Source organism: Diabrotica undecimpunctata, chromosome 2, assembly GCF_040954645.1.
Source record: "Diabrotica undecimpunctata isolate CICGRU chromosome 2, icDiaUnde3, whole genome shotgun sequence".
Lineage (NCBI taxonomy): Eukaryota > Metazoa > Arthropoda > Insecta > Coleoptera > Chrysomelidae > Diabrotica > Diabrotica undecimpunctata.
This window is the reverse complement of record NC_092804.1, coordinates 131,994,089-132,009,021: the sequence shown is the minus strand read 5'-3', so window position 1 is coordinate 132,009,021 and position 14,933 is coordinate 131,994,089. Positions and strand designations below refer to the sequence as shown.

Here is a 14,933-nt window from a genome sequence, read left to right as displayed (position 1 = left end):
GTATAATAGTGCACATATAAGAACAAGAATTGTTGTTGAAAGGCTATTTGGAACCTGGAAAAGATGGTTTCCTTGTCTTCAACGAGGTCTACAAACTAAATTAAATACATCTCTTGCAATAATATGTGCTACAGCAGTACTTTATAATATAGGTTTACAAGAAAATAATAATGATGATGATTTTGTAGAAAATATTGATGTGCCAGTAAATAGAAATGTTAATGATGTGGAACGAGGTTTAAATTTTAGGAGACATTTTATTCACCAATATTTTGCATAAGAATTAAAATACATTATTGAATACTTATCTTATTATAGGTAGATATATGTTAGCATCATCATTAGCTTGATAACACTTTTTATTCATGATTTGTTCTTTTAATTTTTAAAATTTCAATATTTAATTGTATTCCTTATATCTAACCTTTGTTCAATTGGCATTTGTTTGTTTAGTTTGAGAATACATTATTGAATACTTGCATTATGTTAGCTGTAGTATGTTTTATCTTATTTCTCAAAATATCAGCATCATTATAATTAGCTTGATTACACTTTTTGTTCATGATTTGTTCTTCCAATTTTTTATTTTTAAAATTTCAATAGTTTATTTCATTGCTTCCTTATACACAAGCTTTTTTCAATTGGCATTTGTTTAGTTTGATAATACATTATTGAATATTTGTATTATGTTAGATGTAGTATGTTTTATCTTATTTCTGAAAATGTCAGAATGATTATCATTAGCTTGATTACACGTTTTGTTCATGATTTATTTTTCCAATTTTTTATTTTTAAAATTTCAATATTTTATTTTATTTCTTTCTTATATCTAATCTTTGTTCAGTTCAATTCAAAGTTGTTTATTTTGAGAATACATTATTGAATACTTATATTATGTTAAATATAGTATGTTTTTGTCTTATTTATAAAAATGTATTTTTTTATGTTTTAATTTAAAATAAATGAGGGTTTTTCACTCACTATGCTCAGACAACTTAAGCAAGTATGTCTTTACTGAGTACAAGGAGTTTCCCTCCTTTTAATTAAGTGTTTATTCCTTTCATAAAACCTTTCCTTACCAAATAAAAATTATACAAATTTAGAATATTAATATTCTTTATTTAAAAAATTATACAGTTATAATTAAATACAATATAAAATAGATTATTTTATTTTATAGCTTCATCAGGAGTAAACTGTAAACAATTAGAACATTACAAAAAAATGATGTAATTATATATATATATATATATATATATATATATATATATATATATATATATATATATATATATATACATATGTATATATACATGTATATATTGCAGTGGCAGCAATTTACTAAAAATTATGCAAACTCAGTATTTTAATAATTTTCAGTAAACAACATAAAAATATGATCTATGTAGCAATCAATACTTAAAAAAACTGAAAGAGAAACATACATAATCTAAAAACAAAAGACTATACAACAAATAAAAAGGTAAAACCATATCTTACCAGCTGAAATTAAAATATTAAGAACCTTAAATCTACATTAAATACTATCTAGAAATAAAATAAACAGGAAGGAGAATAGAAAGAAAATAACCAATGTTTTTACAACACAAAGTATATTTTTTTTTTTAATTTTTTTTCGTCTTTATAGAGGGGGGGTCTGAAATCTTCAAAAGACATCTCAGTCCAGTACGCCGCCTGACTGACCTTAGTGCAGGATTCATTCTTCGTAGTCCCGGCGATAGTTCCCGAGGTACTTTAAAACGCCCTCTCGTCGCTGATTCTACGTCAAATGCCTACCTGCTAAAACAGACCCTCCTCTGACATTCAGTGCTCCGAAAGTGAAAAGGCCAGTGTAAGACTGAGTTAACACTATCTTCAGTTGGGAATAAGCCACAATGTTTATTTATATGTTATAGTTACTGATGTTTTGATGTCTATGACCAGATATTGTTACCAAAAATACAAAATTGTGATTTATTTTCTGAAAATAAATCACAATTTTGTATCTATGATAACAGCCCTCTGGTCATATAGATTGAAAAAAATCAGTAAATAAAATATGTAAATAAATATATTGTGGCTTATTCCTAACATTCTCTCTAAAAATGCAGAGTACCCAACAAAGGAAAAAGATCTTCTAGCGCCTGAAAATATACAATTAATTATAGCCAAATTCTAGTAACAAGTCAAACATGATAAAATCTATAATTACCCTTTTTTATAGTCTATTAACTTCAATGAAGCTAATTCAGCTTCATCAGTAGCTCTCTGCCTCTCCTTCTCAGCTGCTTCTCTTAAGGCTTTTGCCCTCAGCATATCTTCTTCCAAAATCTTCATTTTCATCCTGTGAATCTCGTCTTGCTGTCTGATGGTATCCCTCATTTTCTTGGACCGTTGTTTATTTTCAGACAATATTTGTGGTATAGCACCCAGTGCCCTACTAGAAGTAGGAGTGTTTGCTAAAATTGATATTATTGTTAAGTACATATGGCTTTAACTACATTTAAAACACTTACCACTTTGAAGCACATCATCATCATCCTCTTCTGTATGAACAGCAGGTGTCACACTACAAGTATTACCTGAAACTATTATTAAGTGTACAGGAAGACTGCTCAAAATTATTACATCATACTTACATAACAAGTCCATTTCTTTGAACTCTGTAGTGGGAAAGAAGTGAGGGGGGTCAGAGGCTACTGATGGTCCTGCTATTGAGCTTCCCAGCTGGTTGAACTGTTTTTGGCCTACAATTATACTATGAGTAAAGCACAGTTACAAATTTAGTACATTTACCTTTTTCAAAGACTGCTGTGCTATCAAAAGAACAGTCGATGCTGACGTCTATATTGGGACCAGCCTCTTCAACTAACTCCAGCACTGCATCACACTCTGGCTTTATCGGGGGACCACCACCTGTAGCTAACATGCTGTGACGCAGTGCTGTTGTTTCTTTGCGTTTCCTATGATAAAAAAAATTATTGGTCAATACTTAAGCATTTGCTTAAACTAATAAAAGTATTCTACCTTTGTTTTAGGTTGTTCCACAATTTTCGAAGCTGGTCGCTGGTCCTGATGTTGTTGACCTCAGGCTGGTAGTTATAATTTCTTGTTATTAACTCCCAAGCCATCTTTTTCTCCATTGTCGAAGCACCGTCTGTCCTTTTATTCTCTACCACACCGTTTTCAGTTACCAGCTGGATTAGGAGAACTTTTTCCTTTGTTGAGTAAGGTGCATATTTCATGCCATTTCCACTCATCTAAAATTTAGATAACCAATTTATTTAGCGTACGGCTTATACAGACAATATAATTATAATGATTGTAACGCATTACACACATATAAATATATCCAAAAACAAATATACATGTAAGCATATATTGAACATCTAAAATTATGCCTCAGACACAGTAACAAAGTGGAAATTAATTCTCTAGAATAAATATTTTTTATAATATATTACATACCTTAAAATAGTTAATCCAATATTAATTTCAAACACAAAATATTAATACCAAACACAAAATTTCAGTAAGTATACTATACTATAAACCAACTTTGCGCGGGCTAAAGCATAAACTAAATTTGGCGCTAAAAGTTTAGTCACAATTATGATAAAATTGACAGAATCTTCTTTTTATTCGATATTTATTCGAAACTTACTTTTACTGTACTAATTTTTCGTGCTTGAGATCAACCTTGTACGAGAATACCCGAAGTATCGTTTATAGAACACAACAAATACTTGAGCATGACTTTGACGTAAGTTCGACTTGGCGGAGCACATGCTCAAGCACGGGCTTGAGTACCGACTATAAATACGGGGCTTAGATATCCTGAGCACCCATTCACCTTTTCACAGGATAAAACTGCAATCGAGACTAAACTTGCGGAGCTGAATACGGCTGTTGGAAAGTTTGCCGGAACTCCTACTTGTGCTGAGTCCTTGAGATTGCGGACACAGATTAACCATGTCTTGGGGAGAATTGATCTTATGGCATTGCCAACAGGTGATGATGCAGACGCAGCCCAGGTTGTTAAGTCAGACTTTCTTGCTGAGATTTTGAAGTTGTCACAGGATTTACATGATAAGCAGCATCCAATCGGATCTGGTTCGGTACCAGTAGCGCTCGATGTGATTTCGGTTTTAAATCAGTCTTTTCAGGCAGGGGTAGGACAAGTTCATGCTTCTTCTCCTGGAGCGATGTCACAAGCTGGTAATAATGTTCTTTCAGGGTCTGTCTCTAGTTTTTCTTCTGGGATGATACTTCCTCATAAATGGGGAATAGAAAAGTTTTCAGGTTCTGCTAGGGGTATGTCTATTTCTGCATTTTTTGAGATGGTGAATGAATTGAGTCTCGCTCGTCATGTACCAGATAGTATACTTTTGGAATCAGGTATAGATTTATTTTCGGATAAAGCCTATCAGTTTTATAAAGATGTTCGTCTACGTGTAGGGAGTTGGGCTGAATTAGTTGAAGAGTTTCGTAGGGAGTACCTGTCAGCTCACCATGGGGAAGCGCTTTTTGAAGAGCTTCGGAGGAGAACTCAGCATTCGTCTGAGACTATTGGAGTTTACTTGGCAATAATGAATAGTTACTTTAATCGCTTGCGTTGTCATGTTCCAGAGGAAGTTAAATTGTCTATAGTTATTAGGAATTTGCATCCGTTCTATCAAGATAGATTACGTGATCCTTTGCCAGCTACCTTGGAGGAACTTCGTGTTCTATGTCGCAGTATGGAGGAAAGACGTGATTGTATTAGGAACTATGTTGAACCGAATAGTAGGAAAATGAATCCTTTGGAAAAGGACCTAGCTTATATCAGTGTGGATGCTGAAAGTTTTAGTAGTGTTAGTGAGGGTCCTGTTGCTTCATCCGGATCGGAGTCGGCTAGAGGAAAGTTTAGGACTTTAATCTGTTATCGTTGTAATCAGTCAGGCCATAAGGCAGTAGGGTGTCTAATGAAGAAGGAGGCTGTTCACTGTTTTAAGTGTAAGAAAGAAGGGTTTACAGTCAGAACTTGTCCTTCGTGTAATTCGGGAAACGGAAGGAAGCGCACCTAACTGGTCGAAGAGGTGTTGCCGACGTTGACTCGACCAACCTACGTCCTATTTTAGACTTTATTTTACATCATTCCGAAGGAGATGAACGTCCATATTTGAAAGTTAAAGTCTTAGGAAAGGAAATTTTGGGATTATTGGATTCTGGTGCTTCAAAGACCATTGTAGGAAGAACTGGTTGGAAATTTTTACAAAACTTGGGTTTAGAGTTGGATACTTCGAAGAAGACCGTTTGTAGAGTGGCGAATGGTCAGATGTGTGAATCGTTGGGGGAATGTTTAGTACCTTTCATGGTTAGGGATCGCTTGCGTGTCTTGCCAGTATTAGTTATTTTGGACGTACCGCACATTCTGATTTTAGGATCTGATTTTTGGCGTGTTATGGGTATCGTTCCAGATTTGAGGCATAACGAATGGTATTTTTCGGACGCTCCAGCAATGGTAGGTTCAGTGGATCATCTCCGAGGTCAAACTATTTTGACCGATGCAGAGAAGTCGCAATTGGATGAAGTTATTAATAGAAGTCGTGAACTAATGGGCACTTCTCTTGGTTGTACTGATGTCACTGAGCATGTAATTGTTTGTAAATCTGCACCCATAAAACAACGTTACTATCCTGTATCCCCAGTAATCCAAAGCCATATTGATAAAGAGCTAGAAGATATGTTGGCGAAAGGAGTAGTGGAGCGATCGAATAGTGCTTGGTCGTCCCCGATTCTCTTGGTGAAGAAAAAGGTTCCAGAAGGTGAAGAACCAAAATGGAGGTTCTGCGTAGACTATCGAAAGCTTAATGCCGTAACAGAGAGGGATGGCTACCCATTACCGTACATCTCTAATATTTTAAATAAATTGAAGAACGCGCATTATCTTTCCACCATAGACATTAAGTCGGCGTATTGGCAGGTACCTGTTGCTAAGGCTTCCAGGCCTTATACTGCTTTTACGGTTCCTGGTCGAGGTCTTTTTCAGTTTTGCAGAATGCCTTTTGGATTACATAATGCCCCGGCTACATGGCAGAGGTTGATAGATCGTGTCCTCGGTCCGGAGTTGGAACCCTATGTTTTTACTTACTTGGATGACGTGGTCATCGTGACAAAGTCTATTGAAGAACATGTAAGGATCTTAGAGGAAGTCTTTAGACGCTTGAGAGAAGCTAAGTTAACCGTTAGCTGGGATAAATGTCAATTTTGTAGACCGGAACTAAAGTATTTGGGTCATGTGGTTGATAGGAATGGACTACATGTTGATGGTGATAAGGTCAAGGCTATGCTACGTATCCCAACACCCACATCCGTCAAGGAAGTTCGTAGCATCATAGGCACATTTTCCTGGTATCGAAGATTTATTCCTTCCTTTGCGACACTACTAGCTCCAATTACAGCGATATTGAAGAAAGGAAGAAAATTCAATTGGACCCCGAGTTGTGAAGAATCTTTTCAGAAAATAAAAGAATGTCTAGTTTCTGCTCCGATACTTAATTGTCCTGACTACAATTTGCCTTTTGTTGTCCAATGTGATGCCTCAGGATATGGAGTGGGCGCCGTGTTATTGCAGCCAGGCCCGGATGGTGACGAAGTAATTAGTTTCCTGAGCAGATCACTAACGCGTCAAGAAAGGAATTTTTCCACGACGGAACGGGAATGTTTAGCTGTGTTATGGGCAGTCGAAAAACTGCGTCCTTATTTGGAGGGTGTTCCTTTTACGGTCGTGACTGATCACGCATCCCTCGTATGGCTTCAAAATTTGAAGGATCCTACTGGAAGATTAGCTCGATGGGCGGTAAGATTGCAACAATATGACTTTAAGATTGTGCATCGGAAAGGAAAAGAACATGTTGTCCCCGATTTGTTATCTCGGTCAGTTCCCGTGCTTGATATGGTTGAAGAGGTTGTACCGCTTCCTAGTGGTGATAGTTGGTATGATAAACTTTGTAGAAAAATCGAGTCTAATCCCTTGAAGTATCCTCAGTGGAGAATGTCTGGTGGCAAACTTTATAAATACATCCGTCCCAGTCATGGATTTTTGGTCGAGGAAGTGGACAATTGGAAGGAAGTCGTTCCTAAGGGTCAACGATTGGAAGTGCTGAAGTTGTGTCATGATAGTCCTTTAGCAGGTCATATGGGGATCCTGAAAACTTATAAGCGTATTAACGAGAAGTATTTTTGGCCGAAACTGCGGAGTGATGTGTCTCGTTACGTTGGACGTTGCTCACTGTGTGCCATGCATAAGGTGGAACAAGGTAAGCCCAAAGGCTTTATGACTCCTCAACCTAAAGCTACTCAACCATGGGAGATAGTAGCAACCGATCTTATGGGACCTTTCCCAAGATCAACTCAAGGCTATAAGTTTATCTTAGTGGTAATGGATGTGTTTAGTAAATTTTCTTTGGTATTTCCGTTGCGATCCTCAAAAGCCGTGCATGTCGTTAAGAAAATAGAAGAAGAAGTTTTCCTCGTATTTGGAGTTCCACGTCTGTTACTATGTGATAATGGTGTCCAGTATACTTCGGGTATTTTCAAGAAAATGATGGAAACCTATGGTGTCTCAGTTCGTTATAATGCGTTGTATCATCCACAGTGCAATCCATCTGAACGCTATAACCGAACCCTTAAAACAATGATGGCAACTTATATAGCTGACAACCATAGGAAGTGGGATGAAAATTTGGCCAAACTAGCATGTGCTACGCGCACTGCATACCACGAGTCGACTGGTCAAGATCCCTACTTCATAAATTTCGGTCGGAAGATGGTAGTGGATGGACGAGATTTTTCCCGAAAGGACAAACTCGGAGACCCGGAGGACGAAGTAGCTAAAATGGGATATAATCGATCGCGTGGACTCCAGGAATTATTTGTTGATGTTAGAAAACGTTTAGATAAAGCTTCGGCTAAGTGTGAGAAGACCTATAATCTACGGAGACGTCCAGAGGAATTTCAGCCCCATCAGTCAGTATGGCGGAGAAATTTTGTGTTGTCAGATGCCGCTAAATATTTCACGAAAAAGTTAGCTCCTAGATGGATAGGACCCTACTTCGTGAAGAAGAAAGTTTCCCCCTGGACATATAGTTTAGAGGATGAAAATGGCAAGGATCAAGGTATTTGGAATATTAAGGATTTAAGGATTAGTAACCCGACTGGTGATCCCGATAGGATTTAGGTCGGAGTAGAACGGACTAGCAAAGTTTTGTCTAGTCTAAGTAAATTTAGTTAGTCTTCTGAAATTGGTTGTATTTATTTTTTTTTTGTTGTGTCCGTGAAGGATGACTGAGTGTTGGCTATGATCGGTTCTTAGGATGTATTTGGATGGTCAACCGATTCGTTTTTTTTTGTGTTAGGTAGCCAATACGAAGTCGTAGGGTTGCGGTAGCCTTAATTTCTTTTGATTTATGGAATTGAATGTCACTTAGGTTTGGTCAGAAATATGTTGTCTTCGATGATATGGCGTTGGGATTTGTTTTGATGTTAGTAAGCCATTCTATTTAATTGGGATTTTTTCGAAGCCACATAATTATGTTTTGGTGAATCTTGTTTTATAATAGCTTAGTTTTGGATGATTCACTAAATTTCGTTGTATACGGATTTAAATTCTGGAAGACCTATCTCATTTTTATTTTAATGAACAATTGGAATTACACTACTGTTTCGGTAGATGTTTCTCGCAGTATCAGTAAGAGTGGAATGGTGGAGAGTTTCTTATGGACTCATGTTATGCGAGGTATAGTGAAGTACTAGCGATGCCCCAGAGCTGGGAGGTCGCGAATAAGGGCAACATCCAGTAACCGACCTAATCAGTGTTGTCAGATTGACGTTGGAATTTGAAACTATTCTACTTGATCTCATACGATGAGAGATGACTGTTGTGTGGAAGTGGAGTAAGTGTTGTAAGTAAGTTGTTGCTTTGTGCGTGTGGTTTGAGATTGGTATGTCTTTCGTTGTCCAAGTACTTGCGCATGGTGAAGACGGTGTGGATGATGATTGTGTTGTGGACTTCGCTCGGAGTTTAGGTAGTGTGTCGCTAGCGCGAGGGAAAATTTTCTTCGTCTAGTTTTTCCTCGTAAATTTTCCTCTGGGAAAGGGAGGTGTTGTTACGTTCCAAATTTAAAGTAAAAAGTCCCACCTCTATTTTATCAAAAATTAAATAATTCAGGACGTGTAAGAGCGGTTGCCTATAATATATTATAAGCAAGGTGGCGAAAATAAAATTAGTAATTTTCAAATAGGGGTAATGTCTGGCAAATTGTGCTGAAGTTAAGGGAACACGTCCTCTTTTTTGTGAAGAAACTAATTTAGATCGTTCTTTCTAGAGTTATCTTGGAAGAATTGGGATCATAAAATTGAAATTTTTGAATCTCGGTATTATTCGGTGACCTCCGTGTGTCAAGTTGTCAAGTGTTCGGAAAGACGACGGAAGGAAAGTGATTCCAGGTTTGACGGTGTAACTGAAAGGTTGGGCTAGATTAAAAACGGCATTTTGTTTTTTTGCTTTTGCTGCTGTTCCATGTGGGATCTGGACTAGTCCGAACCGTGTGGATATTCAAGGGGATTTGCTGCCTTCGTGGAAGGGTTTTTTTTTTGGAATATCCACAATTTCGCTAAAAAAAGCGGATCTACAGTACACGTGAATACCGGGAGTCGTATTTAGATCAAGAAATTAGCCTTAATCACGAGTCCAAATAGCCGGCTACGCTTCGGTCCAATTTGGGATATTTCAAACCCCTAATCTGGCTAAGAAGGGTGAGTGTTAGAACATTTCGTTTTTAATTAATTAAAAAGTTGTAGTTATTTTTTTATCCCATCTCTAAAAAGCTATTCACATTTTTATCAGTTTTCATACATTCAAGTTCGGAGACAAGTTTTTTTTGTATTGCTCCATTATCGCCAAAAGGCAGATAAACAAAGTGTTAAAATCAATATATTTATTTCCAAATAATTATTTTAGACACAGATGGTAATTAATGTTTTCTTGCTTCAGGGTTGGTTGGTTTGTTTGTTTTTTTCTGCTTCTTCTTCTTCGTATTTTTCCATCTGGCTGTAATTTTCAACTTTTCAACATTGTCACACAAGTCTATGTACATCGGCAATCGTATGGGATTTTGGATTGAAGACACGCTGAACTATAACTGGAATTCCACGCGGTGAAGTATATGAAAATTCGAGGTATGGATCGATAATAATTAATTTTCAACGGAAGATTTAAGCGCCGTCTAATTTGGTTTGCGAAATACAATAGTTTTTTTAAAAGATTATTTGCTGTTAGTTTTTATTTTCATATTTACAAATACTTTACAGATTTTTTTTTAAAGATAATTTGCGGTTTATTTTATTAATTCAATATTTACACATACCTATTTTAATTTTGTAAACTGCGTCTAAGGGGGGGTTATATATTTGAGATTTATTTTTTTATATTATTTTCTGCGCACGCACTTGAGCTCACGTGGTGTCCTATTTGCGTTAATTATTTTTTTTGGTTGGTATTGAACCGCACACCCCTTAGCGTCCGGTACTTTTGAAACGTCCTACCTTTCATTTTGTTCTGTAAAATAGAAATAACTTATGAATTTTTGTTAGGCAAGCAGAAGCCGCATTTTTATATTATTTTTTTATTAAGCCTATGGTAAAGTTAAATAATATTGTAATATGTAATATGTATGTATTTATTTTCAACTATCTTGGGGATCTATTTATTAAAATTGACTAAATTCTAATCTGACAATTTCATTTATTTTTTTATTTATTCAGGTTGTATACTGTTACTTAGTATTTTAGTAGTAAACCTATTGGTAAGTTGGTGGTTTATTGAATAACAACGTAGGGAAGGCTGTGGGCCAATTTACCTGGCGCCCCTGATATAACTTCGGATTTTTTTTGTTTTGTGGACCGCACGACCATCTCCACTGTTTTGTCTAGCCGCGAGCCATTCCCAGACTGTCACCGTATAGTACTTTTCTTTCCGGGTGTACGTCTGATTTATATTTGGTACATTTTGTAATTTTTTTATATAGATTCGGTTTTGTACGCCACATATTTTGGCGCCCAACGTGGGGCCCTTAATTAATTAACCTTTTTTTTGTCAACCCCTTGTGTAGATTCCTTTTAATTAGTTAACCTAACGTGTTTGGGCTTTAATTGACTAACTTTGATTTATTTACTTTACCACTGGTTTTGCACTTAGTAGTAGTCTTAGAACTTCGTGTTTAGTGGAAGTGTATGCCAAGAAGTGCTTACTAGTTTTTTTTTTTTTTGTGTGACGTGAAGTTGGAAGAAGCCAAAAATGGAACTTAAAAGAAGATACTTTGAAGTGGTGTTGTGGAACTTAGAAGAATTATGGATATATTAGGACTTTGAAATATTTCTATTTCAGTTGGAGTTCAAATTTATTTTTTTGAGAAGTTGGACTTCGAAATTCTACATTGTGGTTTAACTTAGTTATGTTAGGGAATGTAAAATCTTTTTTTGAGATTATGTTGTGACTTGTAATTTGTTCTGAAACAATGAAATTTTGAAAATCTTTTGTGAAATTTTATAGATTGAATAAAGCGACTATTACTTTTATTTTGCTTTTGGTTTGCTCTCATTAATAAAGTAAACTGTACCTGTGTGTTAATATTTTTACTTATATCTTGATTTTGTTTGAATATTTGCTCCTTTCGGTTGATACATTTTTTTTTTTTAAATTTTGAACTTTGGCAAGATGGTGCGAAAACTTGTACCCAACTACTTAAGGAAAGAGGAACTGGAATATGAACTCAAAATTCGTGGAGTGTCTACTGGCACTGTTGAGTCTATGAGGTCTAGTCTGTCTGATGCACTTAGTCGTGAGGCAGCAAATGAAAGCTTTAGATATCCTGAGCACCCATTCACCTTTTCACAGGATAAAACTGCAATCGAGACTAAACTTGCGGAGCTGAATACGGCTGTTGGAAAGTTTGCCGGAACTCCTACTTGTGCTGAGTCCTTGAGATTGCGGACACAGATTAACCATGTCTTGGGGAGAATTGATTTACCATGTCTGATTTATATTTGGTACATTTTGTAATTTTTTTATATAGATTCGGTTTTGTACGCCACATAGGGTTCGCTACATTAGCATAGCTTACATTTAGTCCTGTTGTATTAGGTATACTGTTTCTCTTACGTGCTTGCGACATATTTTGGTGATGATTATAAATAGGTTATGCATTATTTTTATTACTATTTAAATTACGATAATATTCGCACCCTTTATAATTAGCTGGGTGATCTCCAGATAAAGCACATGTGTCTGCGTGTGCTTGTTCTTTTTACAGCCTTCTGTACTGTGGTATCTCATGCATACATATGGTCTGTTGGAATATGTTTTTGAATGGCAATATAATTGGAATCTCATAAATTTGATATTTTTGTTTTTTTATGGGTGGTTCAATTTGTATATTGCAGTGTTGTAATTTCTGAATTCTATAAATATCTTGGTTATTGTCTGATGGTTAAAGGTTAAAGAACACATTTACGGGCTCTTGTGTAGTCCTATATTTAGCAATTTACTATTTTTGTTGAGAATAAGCCATATTTTTATTTGACGTTCCAAATTGCAAATCAAAACGTCAAAAACTAATGCAAAATGTAATTTTCAGTAGTAATATCCCTAGGACATTGATAACAAACGAGATAATTTCATGACAATCGAAAGCTCGTTCCTTGGTAACAGCACGAAGCCGAAGGCTGAGTGCTGTTACCAAGCAACGAGCTTAGAAATTTGTCATGAAATTATGAGGCATTCATCAATGTCCGAGGGATATTCGGCGGATAATTTTTCGAAAAAAAAAAAAATCATAACAACATAACGAAACATTTATTTATTAAAAGTACAGTTAGTGAAAGTACAATTATTAAAATTTAAGTTAACATTAGATTCGTTGCTGTTCTCTACTATAGAAGATCTATTACCACGCATATTTATAATCTTGTTGTGGTGTTCTTGAAACATGACATTTTAAAATTTATTTGGAATTTTTATTTTATTTATTTATTGAAATTTTATTTTGGAAGTTGTCAAACTCGATCGTGTTGTCATAGGGATTGAAAATTGCACTGAATGCAATTATCAGTCTAATGTTGACATGATTGGGTGAAATTGTTCCACATGACACAAAATGACGAAATGGTTGTTAGAACAGTCAAAAAATTATCATTGCAATCAATTGCTGATTAACCCCATAAAAATACAATACAGTCCATCTAATTTACTTACCGTTGCACGTCATGATCATTGACACATTGACAGAGATCGAAGTTGACATAGTTGCCAAAGTATAAAAAAATCCTGAATCCATTTTAAATCAAATAGGTCACATAATTATTGCAAAAGTGGATTATACAACGAAACAAATTAATATTTAATGTAAATAAATAGAAACTTTAACTTTGTTTGTTCAATTTGTTGTAAAAAAGTTGTTCCATTTTTTTTACATAAATATGCATGATCAATCAGGAACTTCTGGCTTACAAAACGGCCTACTAATGAAAAAAGTGTGGCAGAAAAAGAAAAATTATGTCCAAAGAACTTCTTCAAAATTTGACGAACGACTGTTCCAGTTCAGATGATGAAGAAGAAACAATATAGGCAATAATGTCTGAGATGCAAGGGAGAAGCCAGACATTGTTACCAGATAATAATTAACAAGAGACAAAGAAAATGGTATAGTGAAGGTATCATAGAAAATATTAGTTCGCTAAACGTCAATAATTACTAGTACCAGGGAAAGGCAAACCAAGAGACTTTTTCAATATGCTGGTCACAAATGTTTTCCCTTAAACTATTGTAGATGAAAGTAATAATTATGCTGTGGAAAGTTTAGTTCGTCCAGGAACACGTGTGAAATCTCGCATTACAGAGTGGAAAGCCCTGAATTTAAAGTAATTTTAGGTTTCTTTCTCCATATTTGTACAATATTACTTTCGGAGACTAAGTGATTATTGGAAAACTGACCCCTTATTTAACTTACCATTGTTTAGAAGATAAGTACATGTCAAAAAATAGATTCTTCATCATCTTGAGATGTCTTCATTGTACTTCTATTGGGCTGCCCCTTTGGACGGTTGGCTATACAAATGGAAATTACAGCTTTGGAAACTGCTGCACGAAAGATTTCTGAAGATGAGCGATCAAACCATCTCCTTAGGTCTTTCAGCAATATGATTTGGAGTAATTCATATCTTTCAGCTCTCAACACATTGTACTTTCTCTAATCGAAATACAAACGATCGTCTTCATAAAATAAGACCAGTGATCGATATCTTTCAGCTCTAAACACATTGTACTTTCTCTGATCGAAATACAAACGATCGTCTTCATAAAATAAGACCAGTGATCGATTACTTTAATAAAAAAAAATGTTTGAAGTCTACTACCCAAACAGAGAACTTTCTTTAGAGGAAGCTATAGTTCGGTGGCAAGGCAGAATACAATTTAAACAGTACATGTCATAAATATGACATTAAATTGTACATGCTAACTGAACATACTGGGTTAATTTTGAAATTTTGCATTTACGAAGGTGCCTCTGAAACAATAGTTTATAAAGACCAATGTACAACAAAACTTATACATAAATGAAAAAAAAAAAAAAAAATAAATAAAAAATATATTATATATTATTATATATTTAAAAAAAAACAAAATAAGATATATAAAACAAAATATAAAAAAGCATTTTAATAATAAAAAAAAAACAAAAAGAAAAATTAAAAAAAAAGAAAACAAAAAAAAAAAACTGCTTGCGGAACTGGATAATACTGAAAAAACATAACTACTGGGTACTGGATGTATGGATACAAGACTGGATACCTACTACTAGAAAATTGTATAAAAAATATATGATTTTGGTAAG

At 35.1% G+C, this 14,933-nt stretch overlaps 1 protein-coding gene across 2 annotated transcripts; it reads right to left on the bottom strand.

The window, feature by feature from the left end:
* Nucleotides 1-1,294: 1,294 nt before the first annotated feature.
* Nucleotides 1,295-3,808, bottom strand: LOC140433452 (uncharacterized). Of its 2 annotated transcripts, XM_072521452.1 has the most exons (7): nucleotides 3,469-3,808; nucleotides 3,028-3,260; nucleotides 2,797-2,963; nucleotides 2,640-2,747; nucleotides 2,517-2,588; nucleotides 2,213-2,459; nucleotides 1,295-2,144 (listed from the first exon to the last, which is right to left on the bottom strand). In XM_072521452.1, exons 2-7 carry the CDS (start codon nucleotides 3,258-3,260, stop codon nucleotides 2,138-2,140), a joined length of 834 nt encoding a protein of 277 aa, XP_072377553.1. In that variant the 5' UTR covers nucleotides 3,469-3,808; the 3' UTR covers nucleotides 1,295-2,137. The 2 variants fall into 2 exon arrangements, with proteins under 2 accessions (XP_072377553.1, XP_072377552.1); XM_072521451.1 differs by having other exon boundaries at nucleotides 2,517-2,747.
* Nucleotides 3,809-14,933: the final 11,125 nt, after the last annotated feature.